General features: G+C 36.4%; 1 protein-coding gene across 2 annotated transcripts in view; it reads left to right on the forward strand.

The window, feature by feature from the left end:
- VBP1 (VHL binding protein 1) overlaps window positions 1–18,692 on the forward strand; it is a 39,124-nt gene that overhangs the window by 6,276 nt on the left and 14,156 nt on the right. The window contains exons 2-21 of one of the 2 annotated variants that reach the window (XM_062502913.1): window positions 1,692–1,834; window positions 3,035–3,110; window positions 3,934–4,036; window positions 4,231–4,324; window positions 4,429–4,540; window positions 5,562–5,668; window positions 6,277–6,318; window positions 9,774–9,859; window positions 10,911–11,034; window positions 11,673–11,809; window positions 12,105–12,208; window positions 13,059–13,205; window positions 13,660–13,719; window positions 13,843–13,953; window positions 14,630–14,746; window positions 15,335–15,365; window positions 15,849–15,969; window positions 17,871–17,894; window positions 18,023–18,079; window positions 18,402–18,509. In XM_062502913.1, the coding sequence (XP_062358897.1) occupies window positions 1,692–1,834; window positions 3,035–3,110; window positions 3,934–4,036; window positions 4,231–4,324; window positions 4,429–4,540; window positions 5,562–5,668; window positions 6,277–6,318; window positions 9,774–9,859; window positions 10,911–11,034; window positions 11,673–11,809; window positions 12,105–12,208; window positions 13,059–13,205; window positions 13,660–13,719; window positions 13,843–13,953; window positions 14,630–14,746; window positions 15,335–15,365; window positions 15,849–15,969; window positions 17,871–17,894; window positions 18,023–18,079; window positions 18,402–18,509 (1,904 nt within the window). The remainder of the gene's footprint in view (window positions 1–1,691; window positions 1,835–3,034; window positions 3,111–3,933; window positions 4,037–4,230; window positions 4,325–4,428; window positions 4,541–5,561; window positions 5,669–6,276; window positions 6,319–9,773; window positions 9,860–10,910; window positions 11,035–11,672; window positions 11,810–12,104; window positions 12,209–13,058; window positions 13,206–13,659; window positions 13,720–13,842; window positions 13,954–14,629; window positions 14,747–15,334; window positions 15,366–15,848; window positions 15,970–17,870; window positions 17,895–18,022; window positions 18,080–18,401; window positions 18,510–18,692) is intronic. The other variant, XM_062502915.1, reaches the window with a different exon arrangement.

Below are 18,692 nucleotides of genomic sequence, written 5' to 3' on the forward strand. Positions count from 1 at the left end.
AGAAAGTTCATATTTGTAAATAATTGAAGCATACTCAATATACAAGAATACTAATCAGCAGTAAGGTTTTGATGTATAGCTTACTTTAAGCTTCTTTCTGGTGCTCTTTTTTTTGTGCAGTTATTTCAGCATTTTTGTGTGTTGCTAGTAAGAATTAAAGTTTTCATTCCAGTTTACATGTTTTGTATGTATTTTGGAAATCTGATATCTGAATGAAATTAGTAACTTATTATAACTTGCATTTTATAGCTTTTTACCTTGAGATACTAAAATTCTTTACTCTGTCAAAGCTACTCTGGCTATTAAACTATTTTAAACAGCAATCCTTAATCAAAGGACTTCTTAATAAACCAGTCTTTAGTTAAGGTCAATCTGTAATGTACTCTGTAATATAATAATATACTCTGTAATATAATAATCTGTAATATACTTTCTATACTAGAAAGATACAAATTTTAAGTGCCATATTTCTGTGAAATATTTTGTCCTAAATTATCAATGTAAGAGCTCTAAGTTGCTGTTTAAAGTGCTTATGATGACACAGTCTGTCCTCTCCATGCCACTGCTAAGGCAGAGCAGTTGGCTGTTTCACCGTGCCAACATTTTGGAACTCAGTTTCTTCCCAGGCACCTGCCCTTCTTCAGGTCCTTATCCAGACGAGCTGCACAAACAGCAATGGGCTCTGCTACCAATGGCCTGCTCACAGGCTCAGCTTAAATGAGAGGCCACAAAGGAAGCTTTTCAAACCAGCTGTTTGTTTTACTGTCCTTGACCACTCCTTAGAGTGTACATTGATCACACCTGAGCCAAATTTAGCACAGAGAGAGGGTTAATGTCTGATGTGCATGTCTTGAGGGGGTTTAGAGTAGTCCTGGATTCAGTTCTCTGCTCTTTTCTCAGCAGGTACCTTCTTTAGCCTTCTCAGGCAAGCGCTCTTCCCATGTGTCTGCTGGAGCCTGTTCTGGTTTTGTACTAAATCCCCAGCAGAGCCTTGAACCTCTCTGTCTCTGACCTCCCAAGTTAATGTTCTACTATTGAGTTTGTTGTCGGTCTAGGACACAAAAAGCTTTTTTATGTGAAAGCCTGAGATCTACCAATGGTCCATCACAAAATACTCAGTAGACTTGTGACCAGGTGTTTTTAAGCTAAGGGGAAGGGTGGATGGGTGCAAATTCTTGCTCTTAATTCTTAAAGAAAAGAGGCATATTTTACAGATTTGTAGCATCTCATTTGCCATCGTGTGTGGGTACTGGGCCTAGGTCAGAGTGGCAGTTGTGCTGCCTGTTGATCTAATGAGATTGGGATGTCTCAGCTTTTCTTTGCTTCTCAGATTTTCGTGGTTTTTTGTTAGATTGAGTAGCCTCAGGCATTGAGCATCCAGAAGGTTGCTCACACTGGCTTTCAGAGGCTAATTTGGGCTCTATTTTAGTGGAACAGGTTATTTGTTCATGAGATATTGGGACTCCGTAAAATTATTGAAATGCCTTTGAAGTTCATACTTGGAGTGTTTTAGTAAAACGTAGTAAATCTGAGAAAGCAGAGTAAAGGAGCTCAATTATTTCTTAAACAAAGAACTGAAGGTAATGCTTCCAGTATGAATTCTCAGTATAAAAACCACAAAAATAACATGTTGATCCTCTGAGCATGTAACTCATTGTAATGCTTTGATTTTTTTTTCCCCTTTGGTTTAGATCTAATACAGTGCACAAATGAAATGAATGTGAATATTCCACAGTTGGCAGATACACTCTTTGAGAGAACTGCAAACAGTAGCTGGGTTGTAGTGTTCAAAGCTCTAATTACAACACACCACCTCATGATGTATGGAAATGAGGTAAGACATGATTCATTCTGTTAAAGCCTACTTGACAGCTTTTAAATTTTTTCTCAATCTGTAAAGCATTAGACATGTACGTGAGTTTTTCAAAGATTTTGTTTTTCCTCTGCTGATGGCTCTAAAGTATTTGTCCAGAGGAAAGAAAATATTCCCGCATTATTTCAATACCAAGGTATATCAGCATTTGCAATTTACCTGCAGATATCTGGGTTGGTCTGTGAGGGAATAATGAATGACCTTTCTAGAATAAAGGCTTAAAAACTTCTGATGAACTTTATTTCATTAGGGTAGTGCTTATCAGTAAGAGCACAGCAGAAGAGTCTTGTCAGCACTCCATAAATGTGCAGCCAACCTAATAATAGATAAGAATACTTGCTAAAGGGGAGAGGAGTATGGTGACTAGAATATTTGATCTTGCAAGACATTATCTAATGGGCAGAGTCTTCATATGTTGTTGGTATTAACATTCCTCTTAAACATTGTTCTACTGCATTTAGTTCACTTAAGTTATTTTATCTCAGTTTATTAAAAGCTTCCTAGTCAATAATACGGAGTTAGAAATGCAGCCTCTCTTGCACAAGCCTTATGTTAAAAGCTAAACTTTGGTCAGGTGACAGCCCTGAACCTGTGTGTGGTCATTGACCTAAGAAATAATTGTTAACCACCAGTAACATTGAAATGACAATTCTTAAAAGTGCTTTCCAAGTCATTAAACTGCTGTGAAAGAAGCTTGGTGTTCCTCCTCTCTGCAAAACTCTGTGAACTTGATTGAAATAACCCATAAAACATAGTGTGCTCTTCACACTACAGCAGCTGAGCTAGGTCAAATTCCAGGAGCTTGGATAATGCTAGTAGTATTTTTCTTTTGTGTTTTCCAGCTTTTCTGTTCTAAAGTACAAAGTTAACTAAGCAGCTTCCTTTAGGTTTATTGATATTTTAGTATTAGTACTTTATTCATGAGCAGTGATGTCTCTTTGTTTAGTTTAAATTTATATTTTTGCCAAATCTAGTTTAGGACTTCAGAGGCTTTGCTAGTAAGTATTTTCAGGTTTTCCTCTCAATTTTTCCCTTTTAACTAATTTCTATTGTAGATAGAGGTTACTAGAAACAGTTACAAGGTGAGTGTAGTTTGCTTGTCATATGCTAGTGTTGTGACTCTCACAACAATTACACTCTCAACTTTTTCTTCACCAACAGCGCTTTATCCAGTATCTTGCATCACGGAACACTTTGTTCAACTTAAATAACTACCTGGACAAAAGTGCCATGCAGGGTAAGGATCTTTCACTGAAGGAAATAACTACTCATTTTTTTGCTCTGTGATGGTGCATGTGTGGTGCACGCTAGGAGCTAAATGAAATTTAAATGTAAGAGTGTTTTGATTTTTATTTTGTGAGACACCAAAGAATGTCCAGCCAAGAATGAAGACACAGGTCAAGTGAGATTGAGAGTTACCTAGGTGAATGCTAGAAATCTGTTTGTAATCTATGTAGGACTGCACACGCAGCTGTAAATTTTACAAAGTGAGCTCTTGATGCTCATTAGAATAAACCTGATGAATTATCAGTACAATAATGATTTTTGTTGTTGCATTTTAAAGCCTCAGGAGTAAATATTTACTGTTAAGGTGCATGGAATGATAACTAGGATGTGCTGTATGAATAGAGAGAACTTTTTCAAATCTCTGATAAGTCTTTTACTCACTAGTGATAGAACACATTTTTAGGTTTTTACGTGGGTTTTGAGGGATGGTGGATAAGTTACCAAACTCTTCATCATTTTACTAGGAATACATTTTTATTCTAATTTTAAGAACATCTTAAGAACTGCTTGGTGCCTGCCTAATCTTTTATGCTTAGTTCTTGTCTAATATTTTAATGTGTTTAGGTGTTTATTTTCATAATTGCAACAAATGCTTTCCTAATTTTAGCAATTTGGGAAGAAACTAACATCATATGTTAAGATCCTGCAAGGTGCCTAGGAAGGACTTTTTATGCAAGCTGACATTAAATAGGCTAGTAGGAGAAGAGTTCTTGAAAAGAACTGAAGAACTGTATCCCTTTATAATTTCTAATTTACAAATGCTTTACTTTTAGGCTATGATATGTCTACCTTCATTAGGCGATACAGCAGATACTTGAATGAAAAAGCACTTTCATATAGACTTGTAGCAGTTGACTTCACCAAAATGAAAAGAGGGTAAGACTACTACTGCTACTTCTGTTTGATCCTTCCTGTTGCAGGGGGTGGGACAAGGAGGAACACAGTTGTTCCTGAGCTTGTTGTAGAATGGTGTTCTTTTGGCCCTGTGAAACAATATTGTATTGTTGAAACAGTACAGTGTGTGGTGAGATCTCTGTATCTTGTGTAAATGTGTGTCTTCTACTCTGTAGGATAGATGGAGTGATGAGAACTATGAATCCTGAAAAGCTTCTGAAAACCCTTCCAATCATACAGAACCAGCTCGATGCACTCCTTGATTTTGATGTAAGTACTTTAAGCTCAGTGTTAAGTAACACTCTCTCATTTTGAAGTGAGAGTTTAATTATTTTTTTAAATACTAATTTACTTTCTCATTCCTTTCTACACAGGCAAATCCAAATGAACTAACAAATGGTGTTATAAATGCTGCCTTTATGCTCCTCTTTAAAGATTCCATTAGACTTTTTGCAGCATACAATGAGGGGATTATTAATCTTTTAGGTATGTGAGAATTTTTTCAGCTTTTGAATTTTGTGAAAGATATTGAGAAAACTAAAGAAGATAGACAATTTCTGACTGCAGTTTCTTAAAAAATTCTCTCTGCTCTATTGCTGTTAAATGAAGCCTATCTTAGTTTTAGTGACCAGGAGCATAGGTTTACACATCCACTTCTACCTGGAAGAATACATCTTGAAACAAAGTGAAATAAGAGGGTGATTGGTGAGACTGAAACAAAAATACCATTAAAGTGCAATGGATAACCTTTGCACTTGGACTGTAAAGGTTTGGTGAGATATGTGGTGTTTTGAGTATTTAATATACTCACAGTATGGCTGAATTCTGTTTTCCTGCACTTTTATTAAAACTTGACTGGTCACCTTTGACTGGTACCTGAATCTGCCTGAGCTGGTGAGATGAAATGTAGGGGATTTTTTAAGAGGGTGATAAATTCCTAGCAAAGTCTTTTCATTACCATTTAATCAAATTTATGAATGAAACTATCATTTTGTTCTGTTAATCTATTAGTTTTTACTCAGTGCCATATTTGTAAGTATATAGGGCAAAACATAAGAAGTGAAGGATGTGGTTGATGCTCCTTTTGGTCGGTCAGTTCAGTATATGTAGCCACTTCAGTATCAAAATGTATTGATACAGGGTCTAAAAAGGTAAATAAATACCAGGAATATGTTCAAATTATAACATAATTTGTTTCATTGCCATCTGATAAGCTGACTTTTCAAAAATATTCACCATAATACCTAATTTAATAATTTGCACAGATTCACATCCATATTTAATAAATTTTTGCATTATAGTCTAATACACTGAAACAGAAAAATCAGTGGGTTTGTATTGACTGACTTATAAAAGGTTTCAGGTATTCCTGTAAAATCTGAATAGTTTTTGAGTTACTGCTGTCTGTTCTCTTATTGAAGCCTGTGTCAAATTAACTTCTATAATACTGTATCAGCTTTTTGCTGGGGAGGGTATTAACTTACACGAGTTTTATTTGCATCCTTAGAAAGATACTTTGATTTGAAGAAGAGCCAGTGCAAAGAAGGCTTGGATATTTACAAAAAATTTCTAGCCAGAATGACCAAATTGTCAGAGTTCCTCAAAGTAGCAGAGGTAAATAAATCTACATGTATGGAAAGGATATAACTTAGCTGTCTATATTGGTACAATATTCATAGAAACACCTTTAAACAGATTGTTTCCTTAACCTCAGTATACAAGGAAGTATTCTAAAGATTAGGTATTTTAAAGATTGTATATGCTTATTAACATGGAGTGGGATTCTTGGGTATCCTTTTTATTAGCCAGACCACATAGTAAACTTTCTGAAGTATCATTATAAATTTTGTGGATGCTCCAGAATGTATAAACTGATTATTACAGTCTATTTAAAGATATTTATAGGGCTCTCCTTTACTGTAAGTACTTAAAAATTGATAACTAGTTTCAGTAAACAATGTGACTGTTTCTAATGCTTCTAGCAGGCTTTTCTGCATGAAAGCCAGGCTGGATGAAAAGCTGAGTTTGCCTTGAGATGCTGTTTAATGCATTTGTGATTTTAAGATGTGTTCCTAGTGAAACTTATACCAGTTCAGAAAGTTATGAATATTCCCTTTTCATGTGCTAGCTTCCATGTAACATTCAGACACTGCTGGTGTTTTTCATTGCCACTGCATGTAGTAATGTACTTTATTTTTTTCCTCCTCTTTTTGTAAATGCAGCAAGTTGGAATTGATCAGGGTGACATTCCAGATCTTACTCAGGTCAGTGTACATTGCATACTGATTAACCAAATTATTTTGTTCTTTGTGTTTTTAAAGGTTGGTATGTATCATAGTAATCATTATTCTTGAGACTGTATTCTCTTCTATGTATTTATATGTGGGAAATATGTATAGTGGCTTCTCACATGGATTAAATGGATTCAATACTTGCACTTTGCAATTCTCAATGAGATTTTTTTTGATTGTTTAAAGCAATTAAAACCCACAGAAAGTACTATTTTTCAAGAACTTCTGGGTTTTATCACAGAGGATTCCTTGGCAGGTATGCCAGAAGTATCTTGCCATACCTAGAGGAAGACCTTCCATTTCACTCTAACTTAATGTCTTCCAACACACTTAAGGATGACAGTCAGCTCATTCAGTTGCATTTTTTTCTGTCCCCTTAAATCTGAAGAATAAACTTGATGTTTCTACATCAGCTGTTGATGCTGGCTTTGATTTTACTCAGTAATATGAGGGACATGTGCAATGCAGGTTGTGTGCTGGAAAACACCTTCCAGTGAGGATAAGGGTGGGGACAAAATGGTTTGACCTGGTGAACAGGAAACACTGATAGTCCACAGAGGTAAACAAGGTTATTCTTTATGAGTCCCTTCAGTTTATAGGGATGTTTCATTTCTCATCTATGGACGACTCAACAGAGCAGAGTGTTTGTCATTATTTCTCTTGCACTGAGCAACTTGCAGGGTGCAATAAACAGCCTTAAGAGACTTGGGTATGAACTGCAGTGCCTTAGAGCTTGAGTACTGGAGCTGTTGGAGTGCAGTCAGTGAGAAGCTAAAAATCTAATGTCTAATGTTTGAACAGTCACATCTAATCCTACACTAGCTTCTTGATATTAAATTTCATGGGTTAATCATGGGAAAAAACATCTAATGTGAAGATTTGCCTAACCTTAATCAGTGTCTTCTTAAAATGGAAATCAAACCTAAGCCACAAACCTCCATTGTTAGTGGTGTTCATTACCTCCTACAGTATGAATGCCATCTGAAATCATGCATGCTTCAAAGCACAGATCTCTAATGCTTGCTCCTAGCATTTAATATTAATCACTTTAAGAACTTGCCTTCATGGTATAAAAAAAATACGACTGAAACCATCAGGGAAAAAGCAGGTAGTGATTGAAACAGTAGTTTGAAGTTTTCTGTTGGTGTTTGATCTTAGCATCATACTTGATGTTTTGATTAGTACTGCAGTATTCAGCTGGCCTGTATTATTCTAATCACATTATACTCAAGTCTGAAGTTATTTATACCTCACTGGGTTAGTGTGCAGTTGTCCACTTAATTGGGTAATTATAAAGCTCTTGAAAGCAAGTGGGGTTTTTTTTAATTTACTGGGAATTTGGGTATTTAACTTCATTTTGCTGTTTTTGTTTGGGTTTGTTTTTTTTTTTTGTCTGAAACTTTCAGTGAGAAAATACTTAATGTCTACTGTGCCCACAACATTTCTAATAGCTCAGCTATTTTAAGTGCACTTTTATATGAGAAATGCACTTCTGAGCTGGTGGTAGACCTCAGCATACTGTGCATTTTGGCAATTTTAGTGCTACTATTAAACATTCCACTTAGAAAATTTCATGGCATTTAATATGAGTTGAATGACTGTACATCCATTTAGTGCCACTTCAAAAGGATTTGCTGGGGTTTCTTAATATTACCATTTTTGCCTGTTTCTGTGAAGAAAGTATTTTCCTTTGTAGGTGCCCTGTTTCACAGTGATGTTGCTTTCTGTTAATAGCTGGTCCTGTATTTCATGAGCATAACTGGGTTGTTTCCCTCTGCATGGATGTTAGTCTGTTATGTGTTTTAGGGGGTGGGGGATGGAGGTGAATCATGAAATACAGCCTTTCTCAAGTCAGTGGCTGGATTAGCCCAGGTATAATTTATGACACAATATTACCCTGTTCACTCCAAGTGTGATGTTGTGTTGGAGGATATTTGCAGCAGTGAGAAAATTCAGAGGTTACTGGATTGCTTGATTTAGTTCTTGTGGTTGAGGGGGTTGTTTGGAGGGTTTTAGAAAAAGTAAGTACAGAATATGCATTTCTGAACACCTAAGTTTGAGTGGCTTTGGGAGGAAAAAAGACAAGGAAAAGCTTTCTGAAATTAGGGCATAGTCTCCTGCTACTAAGATTATCTAAGTAGCTGTACCATGCAATGCCTTTTGCAAGCTATTGTGCAAGTAAAATAAAACTATGGGGAGATTTGGTTTGATTGGGGATTTTTTTTTTTCTTTTTGCTTGGTTTTGGTTGTATTTTTGTTTGTTTTGGGTTTTTTTGTCCTTGGTACCTTTCCAAAAGGGTAGTTAATTTCAAAATGTCACCCTTGGGATTTAGCTGTCTGGGTCGGGTGCTGAATTTATTCATGACCTGTTGTTGAGGTAACTACACTGTCTTGGCTTACCTTGCTCTACTTAAGAAATAACAGCTCAGGTCTTCATTTTAAGACAAGTGGTTTTATAGGATTATTCTGATTGCTTTTTTGTTTTTTTGTTTTGTTTTGTTTTTTTTATCTCTTGATTCATCTAGCTTGAATTTGCCTTCAATGAAAGTGAGAAGCTAGAATTGTGCTCAATATTTCAAAGAGAAGCTTGCCTGCCAAAGCCTTGTGTGAATAATATTTTCCTCTTTTCAGGAAATGTCTTGTTCTACCTTTTGGTACAGAAGGGCTAGCAAGGGCAAGTTTGTTTTTTCCTCCAAACAATGCCTGTTATATCTGTTCTACCTTCTGAAAGTTGGCAAGTGGTAAGAGAGGCTTAATGTCTCTGAAACCCTGCCAGATGAGGAGAACTGAGCTGGCAAATAAATTTGAATTTTAGAGGTACATTTCCTTCATAGAAATCTGCAGCAGGATTTATTTCTCTTAGAGTAATGGAGTTGGTTTATTGTACAGTTACATGGTGAATAGCTACTCAGTCTGCAGTAGTGTCTTTGGGATCAGATTGGATTTGATTCCCTGTTTTATCCAACCTAACATCCTGCTGTTGTCAGGTGTTCTACTGCATGCCGTTGACTGAAAATATTTGAATGGAGAGTAATTGTTTTTTTGTTGTTACTTGGGAAAGTAGATCCAAAATGCCAGGTCTTTGTTTTGGGGCTTCTAAGTTTAAGGGAGTAGTGCTTCATCAGCTTTAGTTTTGGAGTTAATTCTAACGTAGCAGATACTGTTGCCAAAACCAAGAGTCTAACTTGTATGCACAGAAGCAGAGCCACTCGGGGGAATCCTTCCTTTCTGCCTCTGCAATCCCACTCCTTTTAAGGAACCACCACTGAGTAGATGGAATTTGGGTGTGTAGGATTGCAACAAAACCCAAAGGCACTGTTAACGCATGTGTGAGGTTTTTTTGTTTTTAATTGGTGAGAAAACAAAACTGTGTACTAAACAATGATGTGTTGATAGAAGCAGTGTTCTGTAAATATTTCTCATTTTAGGCACCCAGCAGCTTGCTTGAGGCACTGGAACAGCATTTGGCTTCTGTGGAGGGAAAGAAAACAAAGGAAGTCTCTGCTGCCAGCAGGTGAGCACCCAACGAATTACAACAATGCCCATACTTAAAATTTGTCATTGTCATTCTAACAATTTTCAGAATTCAGTGATGTGGTGTTACTGGTTTTTATTCACTTCTGAATGTATCATCCTAGAAATATAAATGAAACATCTAGTGAGAATAGTCTGACAGCTTAGCCACATTTGAAATGTAGGTATGTCTGAGTCTGTCTCAGAAAGATTACTCATTATGCTGTAATAAATCACTGAACTGAGACCTTGTATATTAAAGTCCTTTGACTTGTAACATTTACAAGGTGTTTGGATTTTGATACTCTTCTTACCCAAGATAGGGTGGTATTTATCAGAATTGTTATTATTTATGTATTCATGGTTTACCTCTCAGACCATGAATTTCTTAACCTTCTTGTAAAAGTTCTTCAGCCCCTCCTCACAGCAGCCAAATTAGCTTAGATGTATTGTGCTGAAAGCAATCATGTTATTCATTCTGTCAAGTATGGTATCAGTATGTATAAAAATACTTCTGACTGAATAATGAGACATCTCTTTTGGCATAGACATTGTCCCACAGAAACTTGGTAAATATTGATAAATGTATCAGGTAAATATTGATAAATGTTTCCAGTTTGCTATCTTTCATATCAGATTATTTTTTTCAAGAATCTAAGGATTCGCTGCCACAATATTCTGTATATACAGAATGTATATGCATAATGCTGTGCTTTCTTTGCTGTTACATAGTGTACAAACAAGCTTTCTGTGCCTCTGCCTTTTGAATAACATTCCAGTCTAGTCTAGATAATCTTTAAAGAGGAAGGACAACTGCTATGTTCCCCATTTTCCAGTTCCTGCTGAAACTCGAGGGACTCACTCTGTGTACTCATGCCTCTTTTTTAGGGTGTCTGCTCTTATGTACCAGAGTGTAAGGGAAGAAGTGACTGGGGAGGAGGGTGACACATGACTAGATAAGGCACTTGATGATTAAACTGTGAGTGATGCATAACTGGCTGTGAGTTTTTTAATAATGTTTTTTTTTTTTTTTAAATTATTGCTCTTTTTAGAGCCAGTGCCCTATCCAGTGCTGTTTCCACACTTGCCAATACAGGAATGTCATTCAGCCGGATGGATGAGAAAGAAAAGCAGCAGGCATTGGAGGAGGAACAAGTTAGACTGCAGGCACTTAAAGTAAGATGTTTTTAACAAGTTTTGTATTCCAAGGCTTTTTGTAAATGGATAAAATAGTGTATGATGAGGAAGCTTGCAAGGTCACTCAGTGTTTTATGTGAGGAATGTGAGCTGTGTAAAACATACACCCGTGCTTTGACAGGTTCCATCAAAATGCAGTGAACTTATCTAGAAGTAGTGAGGGATGCAAACCTGAAATTAATTTAAACAAGGTTTGCTGCCTTATTGTTAGATTGCATGTTGTCACACTGATTTCTGAATGTCTGAATTGAACCATGAAGAGACTCATTAAGTAGGGAGATCAGTCTTCCTGAACAAAGGTCCACTGAGCTGTTTCTGAGTAACTGTGGAGGAAGCCTGGAATGTATAGCTTGACCAGAAGTGATTTACTTCTAGGCAGATATGGATTTTAAAAAAGTTATTTAAAACAACAAGTCTCACCTTGATTTTCACATGCTTTGTTAAAACAAATACTCATCTCTAATTTAAATTATTTTTCTGGGTTTAGGACTTTACAGAAGAAAAAGTGTTTTATTTATTAAGACCATAATTAAAATTTTCTTCTTGAAAAAGGTCTCCAGGACTGAAATGTTAATAAATTAATAAGAATAAAATGCCAACTGTCTCTCATCTTTCAGGAGCAGCGATTAAGAGAAATCTCTGTAGTATCAAATTCCACTTCCACATCAGCATCCCCAAGCACTTTATCAGGAAAAAGTGTAAATACCACTGTAGCTGTTGACCTCTTTGCTGCACCAGCACCCACAACAAATAGGTGAGAGATATTTTGCTTTCTGAAATAAACAGAAATTACTGCACTGACCTTTAGTTCCACAATCAACTGCAAAACTGTGTTCCTAGTTACCTCTCAGGTACCTTTTCCTGATGTTTTCTTGGTGTACCCACAGGAATTTTGTCAGTAGGTTGAATTAGCAGTTTGTTGTATCACTGTTGATGGGCTGCTAGGAAATAAGAGAAAATGAGATTGGTATGAGTGTTCATAAAAGCAAGAATACAATGTCTGTTACATATCTTCATATTTCTCTTTCTCTCTCATATTTCTTATTCAGCATGCCCAACCTTTCTAGTGATCTTTTTGATCTTCAGCCTGCATTTGTTCCAACTGTGCAAAGTACTCCAGCTATATCAACATCAGCAAGCAGTGCTTGGGGAGGTGAGCTCATACCCTGATTTGACTGTCTAAATGATAAGGGAATTCTTAGAACACAAGGTTCACACTTAATTGAGTCTGCATCTTAAACCTTAACTATTTTGCATCCAAACATTCATAACAAAATATGAAGTAAATTATTTGAAAATTCTGACAAACTTTCTTGAACACGTAGCATTACTGTTGATGGAACAAAGGAGCAGAACTGTTCAATAAAGGCAACAGGGAGAAGAAATATAACTAATGATCAAAGTTGAAAAATACTGGGAAATAAAACCTAGGCAGGTATAACTGAAAAGATCCTGGACTAGTATTTCCATTTAGTTAAGCAATATTTAATATACTTCTCACTTAAAAGGTGTTGGTAACTTCAGAGTTGTAAAAAAACTGTGGACCCCCATTTCTTCACCTGCCCTCACAAAGAATAGTCAGGTTAGATGTCAAAGAAACGGCTAAAATGTCAAAAGAAGGCAGTGTTAACACCAAGGTAAATGTTAGTATTTAAATAGGTGGAATTGATGCTCTTGTATGCTACTTAAAAGGTAGATTATTGAAGCCAAAAATTTAGTATCTAACTTCTTTGATACATGTTCTGTCATTCTTCCCCTCCCACCCAATGTCAACACTAGAATTATTTTCCCTAAATAGAGAGCTGTTAGGATTTTCATCTCAGACTAAAAATTTGTATCTAGATAATATCTGTCCAAAATTTGTATCTAACTTTGACTGATCTTTAGGTGGAATATTTACAATATGACTTTGTCTAGAGATTCTCATATTCAATCATTTCAGTCTGTTTTTCTTTTCCATTATTTGTATTCTGTATTCTTTCCTTTACTTCTGCATCTGAAAGGTCCTTTCTCGTCCTCAAATGGTTGTGTTGGTTCTCCACCTCATCTGGACATCTTTGACATGAAGCCAGTTGAAGAAGCTGTAAAATCTGCCACCCCTTTCATCAATTCTTCTTTTTCCTCCAAACAAAGAGTGGAACTGTTTAGTGGTAAAAAAACCATTCCCCGTGTAATTTATTTGCAACTGGAGATGATAATGCTAATAATGTGGGCCATGTTTTGTGGTGTGGGCCAATCTTCACTTTTTGTTAACAAGTGAAAATTATGCATTAATTCCAAGTGTAGTAAATTATATATTTCCTTAAACGTTTATTTCTGTAGTTGAGATAAACTATTATTTTGTTCTGCTTGCCCAGTCTAGACATCCTAAGACTTGCAGGTGGTTTCTTTCAAACTGCAGAAATCTGCTGGTTTCTTTCAAACTGGAACCTCCTTTCTCTTTTGTAATGGGGAATGCAGGAGTAACTTGGCTTTTCAAATCTGTAAAATAAAAAACCTTTTTATAATAGTAAAAGTCCCTAATTTTTAGCTGCAGATTTATTATGTTCCCTCTTCCTTTTTCTCTTTAAAACTGATCTTATTTTCACCTCTCTTTTTGCTAAGATGACTTTAGTGGTCATAAACCAGCATATGCTTCTGTGTATCATCCAGTGACTGTTGATGGTAATTTGATTTGTTTTTTTGTGGGTTTTTTTTGTTTTGTTTTGTTTTTTAAAACTTTCTGATTTCACTGGAATGAGTGATATTAATTCATGGGTGTATTTCATTACTCAACTTATTTTTCAGGTTTTCCTCTTCATTCAGCTTCTCCGAGTACCACCTCTTCAACAATTAATGTGGACTTTGATGCTGTTTTTGGAGGAAAATCTACAGCACCAGAGTACAGGACTGCAAGTGGTAAAAACTGCCTTATGACTAATTTACACCCTACAGGCAAAAATTGCTTAACAATTTAGCATAATTGCTATTGCAGTTGGAAATTTAATAACTTAATATATTTTCAAGATGATTATGGCCTGATAAGAGGCAATCAGTTTGGTTCTTACTTATTTACTTTAAAATTAGCTTTGACTGATTTCATTCCCTGTGTAATAACTGTTTCCTCTCTCTCTGGGGGAACAAACGTTGAACGTGGCCCACTGGATGTCTCGTAACGGGTAAGCTCGTGTTCATTTGTGTTCTGGGCTTTCTCTTGATACATGGTGATGACTTCCCTCTGACTCCATTCAGAGGCACAGCACTTGCAGAAGTGCAGAACTGCTTTTGGGTGTTTCTTGAAGAATACCTGAATTAGTCTTTCTCTTCTGTATAGCAAAGAATTGTTGAAGTACAATAAAAGATTCTTTTATATTAGTAGGTACAATATAGTATTCCATAAAAAATAAGCAGTTGAACTATGTTTCTGTCAAAGTCTAAATACTTCTATCATGTTGAACCTTCACACATAAATACTCAAATTAGTGTTCTATAAAGAAAATTCTTCCCTGGCCTATAGATGTCGTTTATTAAATGCAATGTAACAATTTTCTTAACAGTTGCTTTCATTTTCTTTGTTGAGGTTTTTACTTTCTAGATGATGTACTGCAACCCACAGTACCACCACAAAGTCAAAGAGCCAATGTAGCCAGCCAGCAAAGTAGAAAAATTTTGGCAAATGACCTCGATTCTTCACTTGCTAATCTAGTAGGAAGTAAGTGTGAAGCTTTTAAAATTAATTTTGCTATTGGTTGCTGAAAGGAAAACTGCAGAGGAGATGAATCCCTCCGCGATTAGTCCTGTGACAGCCCCCTGGAATCTTCTTTGACATAAGAAAAACTACTTGTTTAGAATGACTCATGTTAGAAAAATGCAAGCTCTTCTTATCTTTTTAGAATATTATTGGTTAGGTTTGGTTCTTTATAATTGGTTGTCCCAAACAAAGATAGATAACATAGTTGGCCAAAATGTGTTAACCCTGTTTTCCATTGGTTTACTTGTGATCCCCCCCCCCACCCCCCCCAAACCCTATAAAAGTACATGTGTGATCCCCCACCTTTGGATTTGTAGCCTGACCCCTTCAGGGACGATAATAGAGCCTGTGGAAAAAGTCTGAGCTGCTCTCCCGCTCTTTTTTTATGCCATCTGGAAACTACAGGTTTCTGTGAGAAGCTAACTGCCTGAAAGGTCAGCACTGACAGCTGGGCAGGGGACACAACAAAAAGTTACAGAAAACAAGAATTTTTTTTTCCTTCCCAAATTAAAATTCTTAAGGATTTTGTCTGTTTCTTTTCCCCCACAGATCTTGGCTTTGGAGGAACTCCATCCAAAAAGTAAGTGCGTGTATGTACTTGTAATACTCTCACATGACTATTTGATAGTCTCTGGCACTAACGTGGCAAGGATCTCATCTCTTGAAACAATGTGAAATAACTGAGAAGTGCATTGGAGCAGTGTGTTTGTGGTCAGTCGCCATAATATGGCCAACTTTAACTTTTAAAGTAGCTCACTTTAATTAGTTTTGCAATTGCTGTATTTTTATTGAATTTTTTTTTAAACATTATAAAAGTTACATCAAACTCCAGTTAATCATTATATGCTCAGTTCAGTACTGATAGTTCACTTTTAACACAAACAGAACCCCCAGACTTAACACTTACTGGAGAAGAGATACATAAATGACTACTGAAATTCTGAGTGTTTCTTCATAGATTTCAGCTGTGTGCATGCATTAAGGCATGTTTGGGTTTCCTGTTATGTTGTTTTGCTCTAGCTGTTGCCTCTTCATGAAAACTAACACCATGGTTTCATTTTAGATCAGATATGCAGTGGTCTCAGCCTACAGAGAAAAAACTTACTGGTGGAACAAACTGGCAAGCAAAAACAAGCACATCGACCACGTGGAACCAGACTCCCTTACCCACTATTCCACACATGGTAATTTCTGTACTGTGAAATCACACTTCATTCTAGCAAATGCTGCTTCCCTGCTTGCATTAATTTATAAAGACCAGCAAAGACATTTGATGAAAGACTGGGGGTAGCAGGGAATGCTTACATGATCATAAGATCTTACTAAATGAGGTAGAAGTTTTAGCATGGTTTATTTCCTCTCACTGAAAAGCTTGTCATTAAAGACTTGAATCTCAAGTGAAAGGCTGATTACCTGTCTCAGTTCATAAATTCTTTTGGGATTGAAACAAACTATCCCAGTCCAGAAAATTTCTGATGTGCATGTTTGAGGTGCTTCCACTCCCCCTCACATGCACATGTGCACCTTTAAGAATTCACCATTAAGAATTCAGAGAATATGTTTTAAGGGCAAAACTGCTGTTCCTTCCAGTCTTTACTCCTTTTTCAGCTTTGTCATGAAACACTGCTGCAACCCCTGCAGGGCACCTTAATAATCAAGTCAAGCAGCACTTTGGTGTGTTGATAACGCTCAACAGCAGCTTCATATTTTTAACACAATACAAAATTTTAAGTGTATCTCTGAGTTATTTAAATGAAGAATTTTCATTTCTAGGAGAGATATTTGTAGGCAACTGACTTTTCTATGCTTTTTTAAAAGATTTTTCAAGTGTGTTGAATTCATAATATATTCACAGAAATACGAATCACTTGTAAAATAGAGGGAAGTAGATGTTCATCTCAGTTACGTAGACAACTAGGATAATTACCACATTTGCTGTGAATTTTGGACTGCTGTCTGACTTAATTTTGCACTAAGCGTAGTTTTGCCTCTAGTTCCTGTTTTCCTTGTCCTGTGTGACTATGCTCATTCAGAATTAGAGAAGTTGAATCCAGTATTAAATCCAGTATTGGATTCAAAAATGAGATTAAAAAATTTGATGAGAGGGCACAGTTGTATTGCACTTTTATGTGACATTTTTTGAGACCATACAATCTCTATCCCTTCTAGGTGCTCTAGAATGTGTTTTTAGAGTGCTGATGCATTTTTATTTCTGGAACATAGAGGGTGCCTTAGTACCCGTTGATCACTGTGGATTTAAAGATCTGTTTTTATTTCATGTGTTCATCAAGTCTAAGCATTTGACTGTTTTATGCCAGGTGTCTGGTCATGCATTTTCCTGGAACTCCCAGCAATTACTGATGTGAAGATCTAGCTCAGCTATGAGTCTCTTTCAAATGTGTACCCCAGAACTGCAAAGGTCTCAGTGTCCTGGGTGGCCTCTGGCACTCAGAACTAACTCTCCAATTCATGTACCACTGCATCCCATCCCATAGCCAAATGTTTCATCCAGCACTTGGGTTTCAGTGTAATTAGCACTGCTTAACAAAGCATGGCTTTAGGAAGCACATGCATTGCTGTGTCTGTGAACATAACCTGATAAAGGCTTAAAATGCTCTTCCTTTTTTTTTTTCATATTGTGATATGTGCTGACATCAGATGTTAGTATGTGGGCAACATCGACCTGACTGAACATGTGTTGCTAATCACTTCTTAAGCTGAATGGTCCCTGGCTTTCTTGGCTTTCTTTTCTATGCCCTACTCTAATAGTGGGAGGCAGAAAGAGTATTGCATGCCATGCCCTCTAAAAGCTTCTCACACACATGCTTGTGCAAGCAATATACTCAAATCTGGCTAAGTGTAGTAAAATTTCTAATTTTGTTGTAAGTTGTACTAGTGGTAACTTTCTAAGCATAATAACTGATGTTACTTTCCTTGCACTTTTTTCCCCCCCACTTTAATTATTTTAATAAATGAGAGTAGTTAAAAACAGTTATGGTACTGGACTTGAATCCATCCCTTAGTTATAATTTCCAGCATGAATATCTATTAAATAATTATCTATCTTATCCTTTTGCTATGCCAGAATGGAGTACACTATCCTGGATATGTAAGTCAATTTCTTGTAAATACATTGGTTATTTTTAGTACTGAAAAATACATGTTTTTCAAAGTTATATATATATATTACTAAACATGCATGAGTTTATCTAAAATATAAAATTTTCTTGATTAAAGGTACCTGCTCCTATCACATACCCATTGACCACAGCTCAAGTGCCTATATATGGAATGGTAAGAAGCATGATTTGTTTTGTATTCCTGAAAACTGAGTTGTCTCTATCAGTGGGTTTCATGCCACAAAGTATGATGTTCAAGCCATCCTGCAAATTAAATGTATTGGCAATAGCGTGTGAAATCTGGTGTGTTTCTCACACTGCATTGAAAGAGGTGACTCTGAGGTTGATATAACAGCAGTTTTAAAAAGCTTTGACTTTATTCTGTGTGTGTCTGTGTGTTTCTTTTCTACTATACCTAAAATGCAAAAAGATGTATCTTGTGGAAGTAGTCTGAATTTTATATATTTGTTTTTGTGGGGTTTTTGTTTTCCTCACAGGTACCTCCTCAGGTTGGAGCTGCTCCTTTGATGGCACCCCAGTCAATGATGTATACACAACCTGGTCTGAGGCCAACAAATCCTTTTGCACCTGTTTCTGAAACTCAGGTGAATGGTGCTCTTAAATCTTGTTGACATTGAAACTTCAACCTTGGCCATCCCAACCAAATGCTTTGTGAAATGCTGGTGTATTTCTGCATGTGAAAGTGAGGGGTTCCTCAGTCAAGGGCTGGTGAGGAGGCAAATTCAGGTGATGAAATTGCAGGAAGTAAGGAAGAAAGTAAAAATCAG

The sequence above is a fragment of the Cinclus cinclus genome, chromosome 15 (genome assembly GCF_963662255.1).
Source record: "Cinclus cinclus chromosome 15, bCinCin1.1, whole genome shotgun sequence".
Classification (NCBI taxonomy): domain Eukaryota; kingdom Metazoa; phylum Chordata; class Aves; order Passeriformes; family Cinclidae; genus Cinclus; species Cinclus cinclus.